Source organism: Trachymyrmex septentrionalis, unplaced genomic scaffold, assembly GCF_001594115.1.
Source record: "Trachymyrmex septentrionalis isolate Tsep2-gDNA-1 unplaced genomic scaffold, Tsep1.0 scaffold29, whole genome shotgun sequence".
Taxonomy (NCBI): Eukaryota; Metazoa; Arthropoda; class Insecta; order Hymenoptera; family Formicidae; genus Trachymyrmex; species Trachymyrmex septentrionalis.
The window spans coordinates 2457438-2475008 of NW_017305451.1; the positions used below are offsets into that span (position 1 = coordinate 2457438).

At 32.6% G+C, this 17571-nt stretch overlaps 3 protein-coding genes across 3 annotated transcripts; 2 read left to right on the top strand and 1 right to left on the bottom strand.

The window, feature by feature from the left end:
* The first annotated feature begins 2779 nt into the window (after positions 1-2779).
* On the top strand, positions 2780-5306 carry LOC108749478 (26S proteasome non-ATPase regulatory subunit 6). Its single transcript, XM_018488238.1, has 5 exons — positions 2780-3006; positions 3414-3765; positions 3848-4176; positions 4249-4417; positions 4967-5306. Exons 1-5 carry the CDS (start codon positions 2862-2864, stop codon positions 5139-5141), a joined length of 1170 nt encoding a protein of 389 aa, XP_018343740.1. The 5' UTR covers positions 2780-2861; the 3' UTR covers positions 5142-5306.
* A 4029-nt stretch (positions 5307-9335) lies between these two features.
* Positions 9336-12335, top strand: LOC108749480 (PRA1 family protein 3). Its single transcript, XM_018488239.1, has 4 exons — positions 9336-10054; positions 10478-10695; positions 10806-10919; positions 11982-12335. The coding sequence occupies exons 1-4, from the start codon at positions 9855-9857 to the stop codon at positions 12038-12040; spliced, it is 591 nt and encodes a 196-aa protein (XP_018343741.1). The 5' UTR covers positions 9336-9854; the 3' UTR covers positions 12041-12335.
* A 2225-nt stretch (positions 12336-14560) lies between these two features.
* On the bottom strand, positions 14561-17068 carry LOC108749345 (UBX domain-containing protein 7). Its single transcript, XM_018487962.1, has 8 exons — positions 16820-17068; positions 16359-16601; positions 15958-16235; positions 15421-15693; positions 15290-15347; positions 14997-15164; positions 14832-14917; positions 14561-14742 (listed from the first exon to the last, which is right to left on the bottom strand). The coding sequence occupies exons 1-8, from the start codon at positions 16857-16859 to the stop codon at positions 14584-14586; spliced, it is 1305 nt and encodes a 434-aa protein (XP_018343464.1). The 5' UTR covers positions 16860-17068; the 3' UTR covers positions 14561-14583.
* Positions 17069-17571: the final 503 nt, after the last annotated feature.

Consider the following 17571-nt stretch of genomic DNA (forward strand, 5'->3'; position numbering starts at 1 on the left):
GGTCGGTGCGACCGGCACATCCAACCGCACTACTAATTAATTGACTCTTCGATTAATCAAATTAACTAACTGATTGTAAATTGATCGCTCTATATTAAGGACTTTACTATTAAGTATAAATATATATTATACAGATATATAAAAGTGTGGATTCGCTGTTGAACGTGTCGAATTAAACAAAGCAAAAAAGAAAAAAAGAACAAAATCCGAGAGTTAAGTAAGCGAGTAAGAGAGCTTGGGCCGGGATTTGTGCCGGCCTCCGACATATTTTTTAATCGCTTCGAACCTCTATTATTCTACCTATTAATTAAACGTAATGGTGTATCTACGTGTGCGTTCGAACGATCGGCCTGATCCGTATCGCGGATCCCAGCTCTGCCAGCTCCTGTCGTCGATCGGGTCGCGATCGCTCGGGCAGTCGAGATGTGTTCTGTATCTGAATTAACGAATGTACTTCTCGAATATTCATCGCTCCTACGAAATATCGCGGGATAAGGAAGGGTGACAGATGCTCGTCGACTGCAGCTTGACGATAGCTCGAAAGAAAAGGAAAAAAAAAAAAGAAAAAGAAAAAGAAAAAGAGATTTCTCCCTTGCTCTTTTGCCGCCCGATCCTAACGAAGCCCACGCAGATCTCCAACGGACGTTACATTGGGTGCTCAGTGGATACCCGAGTATCCCGCAATATGTAAATCTGTATGTCTCTGCTCGTACTACTACGATATTTTATGTGAAAAATGAATTGTTACAAAATACATTACTGATATAACACCGAAAGAGAATGGTAGTTCTTTACCCGAAAGAAATCTTTCTTTCTCGAACGACAAGCGAACGGCGCGACGTTGGGAACTATAATAATAAGTTCTTATGGTCTCTTTATCTCTCGGTGCAATCTCATACGATCTTTTTATAACAAAGTTATACGAAGGAGCGTAATAATCATTCAATAACACTGTGGTATATTCGGAGATCTAAATACTTGATCCACACTACGATTATCTGCGTGTCGACTGATCTCTTTTTTTTTTTACATTTAAATCACACGCAAATATGTGTATATATAATATATATAATCGATCGAAAAAATAGATAGAAAAATTAATTAAATTTTATTCTTTGAAGGAAATTATCCACGTAGAAGTGATAATAATATAATAAGGATATCATCATCACCTTATTTGTCATTTATAAATTCATTTTGAAATATTAAATGAGGTCCTGATGACGTCCTATGATATTATTATAACTTAATCATGATTCTGCGTTTTACCTGGATAAGAATAATAAGCTAGATGTGTCCAATTAAATTATACGCTGAGAATCTTTTATGATCCGGATCGTATATATGTAGAATCGCGCGAAAATTCGATATCCTTGCCCATAATTGTCCAATGAGGCTAATAAGATAAATATTTTAATGAGCTAATCGTCTAGAATTTTAGATTCATTATCGAAGTCGATTAAGAGAACGAAATTGATGTGCGCGTTTATTATTATTAAAGGCTCACACTGTATAAGCTGTGTGTCGTGTGGTCAAAATGTTACATTACGTATATTAAATTTAAAAAAAAAGTAACAAGGAAAAGGAATTTATATGATAATGACGGTTATTATTTTGCCAGGTATGGCGACGATCATCTCCCTCGATTGCGAGACGATTAAAGCTTTTATTCTCCTATTGTTTCTTTGATTTCGGGAGATCGAATCTCTCCGCCATTTTCTGTTTCGATTTCGCGGATCGTCAATCAGCTTCACGAATATTAGAGAAATCAACAATCTTTGGCAACAATCAAGCTCGAATAGTCAGCGCCTTTGGCTTCGAATCAGCTGTTGAATTCTTATGACGCAAATCGTGGGAATTAAATGTCAGTTCACTAATTCCACTTCGTTATCGTCGTGAAGAAAAATAATCGGAAATCCAGACGAGTGTGGAAATAATCCGAGTATTGGAAGAATAGAATTTTTGATTGAAAAGGAAATGAAGGAACTAGACGACACAATTAATGGAATAAACACAGTCTATCACCGCGAGAGATCCTTCGTGTTTAATTTTTAAATATTAAGTGAATCTATCCTGTGGGGATAGATTTTTCCGTTTCTTAGACTCATCTTGTCTCAATCAATGGCAATATGTGTCAAAAAAAAAGTAAATAAATTGATTCGTTAAAATAAACGGAGTGCGTTAGTCATTCCAGCATAAGCAGAGCAGTAAATCATGATAATATCAAAATAATATAAAAATGAATCGTAAATTGGGAGATGACTTGTGTTTTGCTTGAGCAACCTCCTCTTTTGTTCCTGCTGTTGAGGTGCTCAATAATAAGAGTTTTATCACGTTACATGAGAGCAAATGTCGGAGCCCTGACTTTCAAAATTAACGAACGTTTAATTTAACAGTCTTGAGTTGCTGCGTTTTGCCTACCTGCTTTTGAGATGACATCTCAATTTTGTCTTTTAAATACAGCCTTGTATAATTATACTTCAATTTAATTAAATTCTCTACATTCATCTGACTGATTCTATTAATTCATAGATTTACGTTACTTCTGATTTTCTGAAACAAGAATTAAAAAGCGGAAAAGAGTACTTCATGATTTTTTATACCATCTCGCGAGATATTTTTCCAAGTGAGAATGACTAGCAAAAATTGAAGATTACATGGGTGAACAAGCGATAAATGCGATGGCGCCATCTATTGAAGCACCGTAAATGGAAAAATCGACGTGGTGGCGCCATCTTTCGGAAATGCTGCGAATTAAAAAAAATCCTTTTAAGGAACCTGATGTCTCGGATTCTTAACCTTAAAAGGGAAGGTGTCAATTCATTACGGGCGTCGTCTATCGAAGTATTTAATCATTCACAATGCCGCTGGAGAATCTGGAGGAAGAGGGTTTGGAGAAGAACCCGAATTTGGAGTTGGCGCAGACAAAGTTCCTGTTGGGTCTCCGCGAACATGTAGATGATACCTCTTTGAAGACCAAACTCTTGGATGCCATCAAAGCTGACAGTGAGACTGCATCTTTTCCTCCCGATTGCTTGTCACGTTATTTCGAAAAGTTTGATATAATTTTCGATAGCGTAACTTAATCTGTTTAATATAATACTTTGTCATTTCCTTTCTTCTTATCTCGATCTATCGCTGGATATGTCATCTCGTCATCTGTTATTGTCCGAAACATAACCTCTACTTAACTGCTTTGATCAGTTTATTAATTCTTTAATGGATTAATTATTTGTAGTTCTTAATATAATTTCTGTTTTGAAATAAAAAAGATTTTGAAATAAAGATAATAATATTTTTAAAAATAGATGTGGCTATTAACTGCTATGATCAATTTATTAATTTTTTTAATGATTATTATTTCTTAGTATAATTTGAATTTTATAATAAATAAAGACAATTTTTGTGGATAGATATGGCTCCGTTCTATGAAGAGGTTTGCAAAGACCTGAATTGGTCCGTGGACGAAACTCTTCTTGCAACAATGAAAGCACATAATGTAGAACAGTTAAAGAAACTTGATGATGCTATCGAGGATGCTGAGAAAAATCTAGGCGAGATGGAGGTTCGGGAAGCCAACTTAAAGAAATCCGAATATCTCTGTCGAATAGGAGATAAAGAAGGTGCAATCTCGGCATTTAGGAAAACGTACGACAAGACAGTATCATTAGGACACAGATTAGATATTATATTTCACAATATTAGGATTGGCTTGTTCTATCTGGATCATGATCACATCACTAGAAATATTGAGAAAGCTAAGACGTAAGTGAAAGCAAAAAGAAGATCTTTTTATATCGATTATCATATATTTTAATAATTAATATATTTTACTCATATTTTGCAGCTTGATAGAAGAAGGCGGCGATTGGGATAGACGAAATCGTTTGAAAGTTTATCAGGGAATATATTGCATAGCAGTTCGTAACTTCAAAGAAGCTGCAAACTTCTTTTTGGACACAATTAGCACATTTACGAGTTATGAGCTCATGGATTATAACACTTTTGTGAGATACACAGTATACTTAAGTATGATAAGTCTTCCGCGGAATGAACTGAGAGACAAAATTATTAAGGGCTCCGAGATATTGGAGGTTCTTCATAGTAATTCAGACGTCAAGGATTACTTGTTCTCATTATATAATTGTCATTATGCAGATTTTTTCAAGAATCTTGGTAAGTATGAAAGACAGTTTAAATTATATTTTATATTTGAAGGATCCTGCAATTATTACAATAATATTTCAGCGCATGTCGAAGGATTGTTGCGTCGAGATTATTTAATATTTCCTCATTATCGGTATTACGTTCGGGAGATGAGAATTCTCGCATATACGCAACTATTGGAATCTTATCGGTCTTTAACTCTCCAGTATATGGCCGAAGCATTTGGTGTCACAGTGGAATACATTGATCAGTGAGTGATTGTTATTAATTTTTATTGAGTTTGTTGTTACCAATTTTAACACAATTTAACTAAAATGCTTATATGAATATCTTTAGTTGTTAATAAATTATATATTCATAAGCAATGGAATACAATTTGTAAGTAATTATTTCAGTTTGTACTTGATTTTACTAATTATCACATTAAAGAAGACACACAAATTCAACATCGAAACTCATTTACAAGTTTACATTTTACTTTTAACTTCATTTGATTATTAGTTTTCTTAATTGCTTGCAAATTATATTTTATCACTTATGAATATATAATTTATGCACTAATATCCGCAGAAGTTCATATTTTATTTGTATTAGATTTATTCTTGAAGCCACAAATATTATTAATTAATTTTATTTTTTATTTAATTAAAGTTATAAATTCTCTGGCTTCAGTTTAAGATTGTGTTTCAAAATCGATAAATAATCAGTACAGTTTGCTTGAACTGGAAATTGTAAAGATTTATACAAAAATAGATATTAAGGTCGATTGTTAATGCTCTTGAATATGTTATTTATTTAGAGAACTGTCACGCTTCATAGCAGCAGGCCGATTACATTGCAAAGTCGATCGAGTTGGAGGAGTAGTCGAAACAAATCGGCCGGATAGCAAGAATTGGCAATATCAAGCGATGGTGAAGCAAGGAGATCTTCTACTCAACAGGGTGCAGAAATTGTCGCGTGTTATTAATATTTAATTTCGTATATTTGTCACAGAGATTATCTTGCTATTGTATTAAAAAACAATCAAGATTGACTAAATGAATATCTATTGTATATCTGTTTTAAAGAGTCTGTATGTCAAGTTTTGGCTTGGATTTTGTAACAAAGAAAGCTAAAAGTCACGTTTGATTTTGTAAACAAGATACACGAATATTCCTTGCGGAATGTATAATGTGATTTATTTATATTTTGCAGCCTGAATCTCCATGTTAAATGACAGTGTTGTCCTTTATGTAGACTCAAAATTAATCTGTTGTGAGGGGGGGGGGGAATTCTCTAAATATTTTATCGACAATTATCGCTATCGTTAACTAGGGACAGCCAATGAAAACCGCGCTTTTTTCTAGGATTGTCCTGCCATTGGCTGTCGCTAGTTAACGATAGCAACAATCGATAAGACGTTTAGAGAATCCCACTATTGAACATTATTAGTCAGTTAGTCTTTGGCAACCGTTACGAAGAATCGCAAGAAGAGCACAAAATAATTCAGCAATTCGGTATTTTTCTATTTTTTATTATAAAAAAATTTAATAATTTTTAACATAACGTAAATTTTTATGTAACGTAACTATATATAGTATTTTTTGGTCAACTCAATAAATTATAAAAATATTCTCGACAATCGTATAAGTACTTGTTGAACTAATAAGAAAAACAGTTATTCAATTATTTTTCGTAATCTCGATGAGAATAAATTTCCCGCTATTTTTTTTCACAATTTCTTTTTATTTATTACTATTAAGACTCCTGAGCAGGGTTGGGATGTAAACATAACGTATTATACATGATTTTTATACGGTATAATACCGTATGTTATACGTATTATACATTGTATTATACGTAAAAAACTACTCGTAGCTCTAAATTATCCAACTTGCCCTGAGTAGTCCGACCATGTTGAAATTGTGACGTCAAAAGCGAGAAATACACGTTAATTTATGTTGCATGCCATTTGTAAGTAAAGACAATTTGGATGAAACGATATTACGAAATCGCTTTAAAACACTTGTAAAATGTATGTGATGAAAACTGTCCTTTCCTTCCTTGGCAGTCAGTAAATGGTTGTAAAAGACACGTAAAGTGAGCCTATATTCGGGCAGAAACGTGTGGTCTGACACTGTTAAACCGAGTAAAATATACGCTCTTTTACATATAAAAAATTCCAAGATAACTTTAATTTTCATCGATAATTACTTTGATAAGTACGAGACAAGTCATATTTGCATAATTAAGTAAATAATAACGAAATGACATGCAACATAAATTTCGTTACTTTTCCACGTCTATAATTGTTAATCTACAATGTACTTTTTGTTTTCTGTTTTTTGTTTTTTGCTATTTTTTTTTATTTTATCTTTTGCTTATCCGGTTTTTTGTCTTATGTCGCCCGAGATAAAAGTTAACGAACTTCGAAAGAACAGAAAACACATAGCAAGAAATACAATTGTCGATAAAATGGTAAAGGGGGAAGAAGTAAGAGAACAGAGGACAGAAAGCAAGAAACAGGAAACAAAGAGCACATTGCAGAATAGGCTTAAGTTTCAGCCATTTACGAGTATCGTGGCAAGACGCTGTACACACACATACACATACGTACACACACAAGCGCCGAGAGCGCATGTACATGGATTCGTGCTTTTGTGTGCGCGCGCGCGCGCGCGTGCATATGTGTGGCTAAGTTTCGTCAGTCCGCCATCTACTAGGTGCGCAACTAAGTTTCCGGGTTTCACACATGGATGGCGCTAAAGACACATGTAGTCGACATACATGTCTGAAGTTGTGTTTTTTTATAGTTTACTAGGACATCTGTTAACAATAACCAGTCGTAATACCAACACATATCGCAACGCAAAAATATTTTTTCTAACAACGAAGATGTCGAGTTTTGTGCCAAATAAACAGCATTTGCGGGAAGCTTTGCTTCTCTGCTTTAACTTAAAAAAAAATGCAGCTGAAGCACGTCGTTTGCTTGAGGAGGCCTACAGCGAACATGCACCATCGAAAACTACCTGTGAAGATTGGTTTAAACGCTTCAGAAGTGGCGATTTCGACACTGTGGACAAGGAGCGCTCCGGAAGACCAAAAACAATTGAGGACGCCGATCTGCAAACGTTATTGGATGAAGATGATACGCAAACACAAGATCAACTTGCGGAGGCATTAAACATGACTCGCCAAGGTATTTCCAAACGTTTACATGCCATGGGAAAGATTCAAAAGGAAGGAAAATGGGTGCCGCGTGAGTTGACTGAAAGACAGATGGAAAATCGAAGAGTCACTTCCGAAATTTTGCTTTTGCGGCATGAAAGAAAGAGTTTTCTGCATCGAATTGTTACTGGCGATGAGAAGTGGATATATTTCGAGAATCCCAAACGCAAAAAATTGTGGCTTTCACCTGGCGAAGCATCAACATCGACGGCACGGCCAAATCGCTTCGGAAAGAAGACAATGCTCTGCGTTTGGTGGGACCAGAAAGGAATCGTGTACTATGAGCTGCTGAAAACGGGCGAAACTGTCAATGGGCATCGCTACCGACAACAACTGATCAATTTGAACCATGCATTGCTCGAAAAACGGCCAGAATGGGACACGAGACACGAACGAGTGATATTGCAGCACAACAACGCTCCGTGCCATCGCACTTCCATCGTCCAGGACACCATTAAAACGCTGAAATTGGATCTGCTACCGCACCCGCCGTATTCGCCAGACCTGGCCCCTTCCGATTATCACTTGTTCCGGTCGATGGCGCATGGCTTGGCTGGGCTACACTTGGCCAATTTCGAAGAAGTGCAAAATTGGTTGGATGAATGATTTCGGTCCAAAGACGCGTCGTTTTATCGTCGCGGTATTCATGTATTGCCAGAGAGATGGCAAAAATGTGTAGCTAGCGAGGGACGATACTTTGAATAAACCATTTTTTGTATTTCTCTTGAAATTTTCCATTTTTCATTGATCAAAAAAACCCGGAAACTTAGTTGCGCACTTAGTAATACTACGCTGCTGGCTGAGTACTCAGGAGCCTCAGAAGCCTTGTCGAGTGATCATAAAACAAGAATTAAGGTGCAGCCACGATAGAAGGAATGAGGCTTTCAACCTATCAGATATTGGATACACTGGAATACATGATTTCTGATAGGTTAGATTTTTTATTCCTTCTATTGTGGCCGCACCATTATAGTACCTTGCAACAATCGTATGTTAAATAATTAAGTTGCATTTATATTATTACATGTCATAAAGATTTAATTAATTGCTGATTAATTGATGAACATTTCCTTTAGATTTTAATTTCGAAATTAATTAATAAACACGTGTGTATGTTTTTTAAATTAAAAATGGAAAATATGACAATGCGATATATTGCTATAAACGAAAGATTCCAAAGAAGAAATTTTACAGATGTATGGTGTTCTGCTGTTCGCAGAATCATCAAAAAATATAACATAATGCGACGGTTGAATGCTTATTAAAATCAAGATAAATACTATTAATTGTATATATATATATATAATAAATAGGATTTTCCTTTGATTATTATTCTTTCATATATTTTCAATATATCTTTCTGAAAGAAGTCACCTGTACAGCTTGTTCAAGAACCAAGCAAATTCCAATTAATTCTGATGACGACATTCTGGACGACATTCTGGAAGTCTATCATCAGTGTTTTAAAATGTTTTAATTTTTAAATATTTATTTGCACACATCAATATCAAGATACCGACGAAGGTTTTTCAATATTCCGTTACTAATCCGGCATATAATTTACGAAACAATATTACGTCGTACTATTTTATACAATATATGCAGTAGCGTTTAATTTAAAAATTATAAAAATGCATATACAATAAAGAATCATTCATTATCGTTTGTGATTTTAGTAAAACAGATCGATTACAGCAGAATTATAATAACGGTTAATTACGTTGCAAAAACAATGATGAGGATACACAATAAGAATGGAGATTGTATTCAATTATAATAAAAAATGCAATAAAAATGTGATTCTTAGCAGTGTTGAAATAAATTTATATTGTGCATAATAATTCGCATTTATTAAACAATGATATATCGCATAATAATCAACGAAAGATTTACACATATTCTTCCATTCATACATTTATATTTATTTTACATATTTCATTATCGTACATTTTTTTCCGTCTATCTTTATGCATCTTATTATTCATATTTGAAGTATTTATTCAATCAATTTATTCAGACTTTAATGTAAAGTAAAATGTGATGTAAATTTATTAATGTCTTTGTTTCGAATGTCGCGGGAAAGCAGGTCATTCTCCCACTCGATAAAACACTTTCCTGCCTTGACTAAAGATTTTGATATCGAACATCTGATGTCCTGTCAAGAGCGCCCCGAGAAACGTAATACGTAGTCGTGGATGCATTTTGACGACGACCGAGGGCGATTTGTTGCGTCTATATTTGTTATTTGTACACGAAGCGACTTGTTTCTTTGAGCTGATTCGTGCTGCTCCGACAATATAAGCGATCGCTCCAATTAATCGTTGACTGACCGACGACAATTCACCACGTCGTCGACATCGCATGACATTCGTCGCCGGACTCGTCATCATCCAAAAATACCGGTCGACGGCAGAACGATCTAGAGGGAAGACCGGCTGATTCTAACAGTGCGATATCGTTGAGATTAGTTCGACGCCACGATGGATAAGACGAAGCTGGTGAGCAACGATCTGGAGCTGCCGCCGCTGCGCAGCCTGGACGACTTCCTGCTGGAGTCCGCACGCTTTCAGCTACCGAATCTCAAGGACCTGGAGAAGTGGGGCAACCGAGTGGTCAACAATCTCCTGTACTACCAGACTAATTACTTGTTTACATCCATCGTTATTTTTCTCATTGTCGGGTGAGTGATTTTCGATTGTATAATGATGTCCATTTCTATGTAGATTAACTTGGGCTTGATTCAACTTATTTTTTATGTTTTTCTAGTTTCAAGAATTAGAAAAAAAAATTAAATCAAGATTATAGTTAATCTACAGAGAGGTTGAAATGGACCTGAGTGTTATTTTGAGTTGATGTATAATGGTTCTTGAACTTTCTTGATTACAAGTCTTTCTTGAGGAAGATTTTGAGGCTTCCGACTTTTGCCACGTTCTAGATACATATATGAAAGCTTTTTTGGAGTCTTGAATGAGATAGTTTAAGCTTGAGCTAAATTAACATCTAATATTATCAACTTTTCGAAAATTCTTGTGCAAATGCTTTATACTGTATTTTTTATGTATTGTTTCATACTTGTTGATTTATTTACAATAAATTCTTATAGATTGATCCATCCTGTTAAAATGCTAGTTGGTATGCTAGCAATGATGGCAATCTTGGGTACGTTCGCTTACGTATCCATGGAAGGAAGCACAATACATAACTTCAAAAGGCAATATCCCGTTGTTGGAATATTCTTTATAATATTCGCTGGATGTTTCATAACATATACTCTGGGATCTCTTTTAGTTTTCTTTCTAGGCATTCTGTTACCTGTCTGCGGTAAGTGTGACATTTGATATATTTCATATCATTATTAATTTTGATTTTATTTCTTGAGCAATAAAAATTACATTGATTTTTATTACAATAGTTATATCTCTATTTTTCAGTAATATTTGTACATGCCTCATTGAGATTAAGGAATATCAAAAACAGGATTGCCAATAAAATCGAGGGCATTGGTTTGAAACGTACGCCAATGGGTGTATTTCTGAAACATCTGGGTATGGAAGAAGAATTATTTTCATAAATTTCTATAGCTCTTTATGTTTGAGTTCTTAGGATAGATCGAGTGGAAATGCTTTGCAATCTTATTAACAACCTTACTACATCTATACACAGTACCAATCTGTTTACTATGGAGTTATTTTTAAATCTGCTTCAGATAAAAAAGCTAATGGATACAGTCATATATATATATTTATTTTCAATATTACTATGCCTTCTCTTTCGAATATAGACAATACGAAAAAAATTCTGATGCTTCAAAAATAAAATCGAGACATTGTTATTGGTGAAATTATATTTTCTAAACTAGTCGCTGAATAATACTTAATACGTACGTGTTATGTTTTAAATGCTTATATACTGTTAATATTTAATGAAATCTCTATATATTTGCTGATATCGATGAAAGTAACGAAGTTATTATTTATTAATATTGATAGTATTTAATATTTTTGGACAGCATTTTCTCTAATTAATGATTCTTTTTAACCACTATATATGTATATACATATAATATATAATATACTCAGAGTATTGTCTTCGAATATATATGTTTACTACTAAAAATATATACATTAAGAACATTTTGTAGTGTAGATAAATATATTGACATTAAACATATTATTGTGTTGATTGAATATAAAATCTGTTTCATGAAAATTTATCGTTATATAATGTACTGAAAAATATGTACGAATAAAAATACTTGAATTATCTTTCTTATTTTTTAAAGGAAAAGTAGCATGTGTTATCTCCAGAATTGATATCACACGTTCTTCACAAGTATTTCAAAGGCTGCTTATGTACTAACAATATTATATCATTTCTCTCGACATTCTATTGTGTTATTTATTTTAATCTTTGTTGAATTTTTTTTGTTAATGTAAAATTTTGTTAATATAACTTAATTTTTTTTTTAAGTTTAATTATTAGCTTATATTAATTTCAAGCACATTTATCTATCGTTTATTTAATGCTATTATGTAGAATCTATATGATTTATGAATTATATTATTATATCTAATATTCTTTTATTCTTTTCTCATTCCACTATACAGAAGATGTGACTGGTATGACTTTACGTGCACAGACAGCACTCATGCAACCGCCTCACTAATACCCCGCTTTGTGCATCAAGTTCAATATATCGAATTGACAAAAATTAATGTCAATAACCATTAATGTTTGCTGCCACTGCTGTTTTAATTGGACTACAGTGTTCCACACGACGTTATCATAGTGAAGTAAATCTTGTAGCATTTTTAGAACATAAATTTAACAAATTCCTGAAACAGATTAGCGCTATGTGATTTTTTAGGCACAAAATGATATAGTCATTTAGTATATCCAATAACGAATTATAATAGCAAATATTTTTTTACAATACCAAAAAATTAGTGAACTTACATATTTATAATAATTGTGTTATACTTTCTCTTGTGATTCATAGGACTATTTTAATGGAAATATTTTTTTAATGGGAATATATTTTTTTAATACCATATACTCAGATAGTGTCCACCATATAACAAATATACATTCAATATATATTATATACAATATCAATATTTAAAAATCAAAATGACTGAAGCTTTATCCATATATTTATAACAAATTATATTTTGAATTAATTTGTATATATATGTATATATTATATAAATAACATATATAAACCATACGCATATGACAAATTGTTTTCATAAAACTTTGTTATATATTATATCATTTTCATTTTCATTTTTGGTCTTTTAATGAATCCTATCATCCTCTCTGTGTGTATTGCAGAATTATTTACCGTTTTAATATCCTATATATATATGATCTGACAATAAAATTTCCGGATTATAATATTAATAAAAAAATACATCTTAAATAACAAAGTGTTACATTTTAACTTTCAAAGTTACCTATAACATTAATACACTTTAGACCGGAATCAGACTATGCATTGAAGATTGAGATTAAAGATCAAAGATTGGAATTTCACTGAGGACAATGCGTAATCTGATTCCAGCCTTACACATCTTCGATACAAAGCATCAACTTTTTTTTAAATACATAGTTAGAATGCTATTCAGAACACTCGTCACATTCTTCTGAATATCTTCAATGTCTTAAAAATGTTTACCAAGAAAGTTACATGATAATGTCTTTGTAGATAAAAGAATTTTTGTTTTTTCAAAAAAAGAATAGTCAAGAAAAGAATTGTTAAAATTCCTCACTTACCTTATTCGAACTCTAACTTTTTCGAATTTCATGCCGTTTTCAAAAACATCGTAAAAGATCAACTTTTTTAAGATGTCAGGGATGTTCAGAAGAACATGACAAGTGCTCTAAACAGCAATTATGGACTTTGTTTTGAAGTATATTAATGTCATTGGATACTGTTTTGAAAGAAAACAACTTTTTGCTATCTGAGATCTCTGTTCTTTTTATTGCTGAATTATTATCAGACCATGTATATATAATACATGTTTTATTATATATGTATGTGAATACCCCTATCGTTATAATATATATCTATAAAACTAGGATTATTTATTAAAGGGAATATATGAAACTAAAAGTTCAAGTAACATTATAATTGCTGACAAGTTTTAAAAAAACTAGAATTTTATATTGAAAAATGGTGCAGGATATACATAAGACATTAATATGATTGAATGAAATGATATATTTAATATAAGTACACACTTAATAGGAGAAATATTTTCTACCATATATATTACAGAATTATGACAATGCATATTAAGAAATAAGTAAAAATACAGATGACATGACGTGTACTTGTAATCAATGCATAATCTTCTATGCAGTATATTCTATTGACAATTATAATTCATATCTTTAAACTATCCTGATCTACGTCTATCTTAACTATATCGGCAGTTATAACTTGAACTGATGATCTTAATGAAAAGATGATACATTGATATACCTTATATTGCGATATACATAAATGTTTTCATTATCTCATTTTTTTCATTTATAACTGTGATATATATTGTATTATGGAATCTTACTTGTCCTGTATCTTGAATCACATTGATAAAAGTTTCATAAAGAACGTTTCAAATGTTTCATTATATCGAGCAATAATGCTATAAAATGACTGCCAAGATATAACAATTTGTTGTATGTGCCACTTCGAAATATTCCAAAAAGGATGTACTGTGATGGTTGTATGCATTATGGACGGCACTTACAAGATTTTTCGGAAATGGTAATAATAAAACTAAAAAGTAATATATTATTCGATATTTCGGCAGTAACTACGCATGCAACTTTTTTCTCTTATAAGTTGCGACAATCTTAATTCCTAATTTAAGATAAAAAGATTAATGAACGCATTTTTGTATGACATGAACACCGAATGGCAGTGCCTTTATCATTTGTCTTACATGAAAAAATGTATCCTTAAATGAGAACGTACTTAAATAAACACGAGATATGAATAATTGATTCATTAATTTTTGCAGTGAGTAATGGAACAGAGATCAAACTCTAAAGTTTTAACTATACAATTTTTACATATTTTCGTATAGTAACGTAGAAATAACAGTGACAAAATTTTCAATGAATATCTCAATTACAATAATGAAGAAAATGTAACTAAGAAAATGTAATGGAAGCAATTATTACTTATTCAGAAAAAAATTACTATATCTTCGATATGAATACTGTGTTCGTTGGAAACAAGATTGTATCTAGCAGACGAGTATTTGCGGATAATGCACCAACATTTGTTTTCGGGAATGGTACCAAAAATGTATGCTCTGTTGATGGAAAACCCATTTCCTCCATTTTAATCAAAAAGTCCTACAAAATGTGCAATTATATTATACACACGTGTTTTCTTTTATACACGTATACATCGTGCAATCTTAGAAAGAGATCTGAATACATACTTCGATGGTATCCGTTGCACACATTGATAACGTTTCCTTTGCACCATTAGGCAATCGTAAGCAGAGCCGAAGAAAAGGTTCGTCGCCTGGATTAAAAAGTTATTTTATAGGTGAAATAAAGGATACATCAAAAACACTACAAGCCACAGAAGATGTCATATTTACCTGTTTCAGATTTAGTTGTATCTGATTTTAATTTTTCATCCTTTTGCTGCTTAGTCGCACATTCATTCAATTTCCTCTTTTTATTAAAAGCAGTATTGCTGCTACTTGGAGCATTCAAATTTGAAACACTCGAACTTGTAATGTTGTCAGATGCTACATTCTCGTTTCCTGTTGTACATAACACAAATATTTAAAAAATTAACAATAAGTAAAATGGTATGTTTATTTAGTAAAATAAATAAATGTATACATAATTTTATAAAATTAATTCTCTCAATTTTAAAGATACTAACCAAAATACGTGACTTTTTCTGATAAAAGTCTAGAAGTTTTGCTACTAGGTCCACAATCCTGAAAAAACGAATATTACAATAAAAAATCAATTATAAAAAGAGAAAAAGAATTATAAAATTTATATACTAACATTCTTTATCTGATCAGCTACAGTATTTCGTTTTGGAGGTGTTGTAGGAAAATTATTCCAATCTTTAGAATCAGATGCTTCATACGTAGCACTTTCTGGAGATGGGTGTGTGCTCAGTAGATCATTTAAATCAGAGATCAGGCTATCAACAGTAATGTTATTGTAAGCTTTCATACATTCTCCTGTTCTAGGATCTACAATCGCCAGATAAGGATATGCCATCACATTGTAAAAGTCTATATAACGTTTTCCATCCGAAGTATTAGATAAGACCTAATTGAAAGTAACAAATGTAGCTCAAAATCAGAAAATGAACCATACCAAAAAAAAAATTTACTAAATTTTAAAAAATATTTGTTTAAATAGTAATATTTATCTATTAACATTTTCCAATAAATCAAATTAATAATTCTTGTATCAAATAAATATTAAATTTAGTAAATCTTTAGTTAAAACTATTTAAACAAATATTTATTAAAAATTAATACATTTGGTTTTAATGCATAAAAAGTGGCATGATATTCTGGCACGACATACTTGCCACAAGATAAAGTGATCCTTCACAATTTCTTGGATGTGCTCATTGGGCCACACATCCCTATTGAGAACCTGACAACTAAATTCTTGTGGATTCTGAACATTGACAAGCAGCCAACGATTTAAAGTTTTCGCATGGTCCCGTGCTTCCATGAAGGATCCCAAAAAGAGAATATCACATGGTGGTCGGAACAGATCTTCCAACCGCTTTGATTTCCTCTGAGACAACTGCTTTGCACCACCAGTTACTCGGCGAGTCATCTCTTCTTCTTGTCGTTCTATATTAATCATCCAATATGTATTACATATTATATATATCTAAGAAATATATTATGTATCATGTATTATATATATGGATACTCTAATTTTTATGTTATACGATATGTTATACGAATACTTACGGGTTTCTACCGCAAAATCTCTGAACCTATCAAACACATTATTCGACAACTGTGGTAATGAACACATAGGATCTGAGGGCACCAGGATCTCGCGCGTAGGAAGTATCGGAGCCCTCACAGGTGGCTCAGGATTCGCGTTCTCGGTCTCCGGTGGTCTGCCACCCTCGAACATCAAACTAATCGCCATCTCCACGTTTCCATCGGCCAACGTGAGGTATTGCCGAGCGGTCGCCTCGCTCTCGCCTAAATGGAAGACACAAACTGAACATCCAGCACGTCGTCCGCGTGCGTCCGCACCGGGATATCGTTCTCAGCATTTATATTTGCGGCTTCGTCGCGATTCACTCGAATTTGAAGAAAAAAATGTATGTGTTTATAATCGCGACGCTAACTGGTTATGCTCGCGTTATTTAACCTGAATGATAATTCTCGCGTTAATTTACAGGCAAAATGTAACTTACCCGTCACCTCGATAAATTTGTCAATCAGTTCGCGATCCATCGTGGCTACCTCGAGTTCAGAAGGATTTTTCTCACCGAGCTGAAAAACCGATCGCACGAGAAAAATACCTCCAAATTTCGTTCGTCTCTCTTTTTCTCTTCCTCTCTGACACTCTCACTTTCTAGCCCACTCACTACTGCTCACTACTTACTACACCACACTCTGTCCACACACCAAATGACATTTCGAGCATCACGATACGTTGCATTACATAAAGAGAGTTAGGATAAAAACATGTTTTGAACAGTTTAATATTCTTAATCAATGTTCTTAATTTTTTTATAACACTATCTATAGCATATTTAAAGCATTAAAAACATGTTTAAAAAGGAATATAGTGTTTTATTCTTAAAAAAAGAAAAGAACATTGTCTTTGCCGCAATTAATCCTGTTCTGTTGTAATTGCTGTGTGATTTCACGTCATCTGGTATACGAAATGGCATAATTTTCTCTAATGCCATTAGTATTATTAATTATAATTTAAAATTATTTTTATATAATGTACTTTATATAACTTTTGTGCCTTCACTGTAATTACTTTCACGAAAGCAGAAAAAGATTATTTTTAGAATTTTTGTTTAATAATAATCCTAATTGCATTTTTTATAATGTATATATTTATTAATATATTTAAAAAACTTACGATATAATAAATTTTTATTTATATTGACATATAATTCTAAACGATTGAATTATATTATTAAATATATAT

Coding starts and splice junctions, on each gene's coding strand:
- LOC108749480 (XM_018488239.1), top strand. CDS start 9,855: ATGGATAAGACGAAGCTGGTGAGCAACGATCTGGAGCTGCCGCCGCTG. Junction 10,055..10,477: donor GTTATTTTTCTCATTGTCGG/GTGAGTGATTTT, acceptor AAATTCTTATAG/ATTGATCCATCCTGTTAAAA. Junction 10,920..11,981: donor TGTATTTCTGAAACATCTGG/GTATGGAAGAAG, acceptor TCCACTATACAG/AAGATGTGACTGGTATGACT.
- LOC108749345 (XM_018487962.1), bottom strand. CDS start 16,859: ATGGATCGCGAACTGATTGACAAATTTATCGAGGTGACGG. Junction 15,348..15,420: donor TAGCTGATCAGATAAAGAAT/GTTAGTATATAA, acceptor TCGTTTTTTCAG/GATTGTGGACCTAGTAGCAA. Junction 14,743..14,831: donor GTGCAACGGATACCATCGAA/GTATGTATTCAG, acceptor CACATTTTGTAG/GACTTTTTGATTAAAATGGA.
- LOC108749478 (XM_018488238.1), top strand. CDS start 2,862: ATGCCGCTGGAGAATCTGGAGGAAGAGGGTTTGGAGAAGAACCCGAAT. Junction 3,007..3,413: donor GGATGCCATCAAAGCTGACA/GTGAGACTGCAT, acceptor TTTTGTGGATAG/ATATGGCTCCGTTCTATGAA. Junction 3,766..3,847: donor AATATTGAGAAAGCTAAGAC/GTAAGTGAAAGC, acceptor CATATTTTGCAG/CTTGATAGAAGAAGGCGGCG.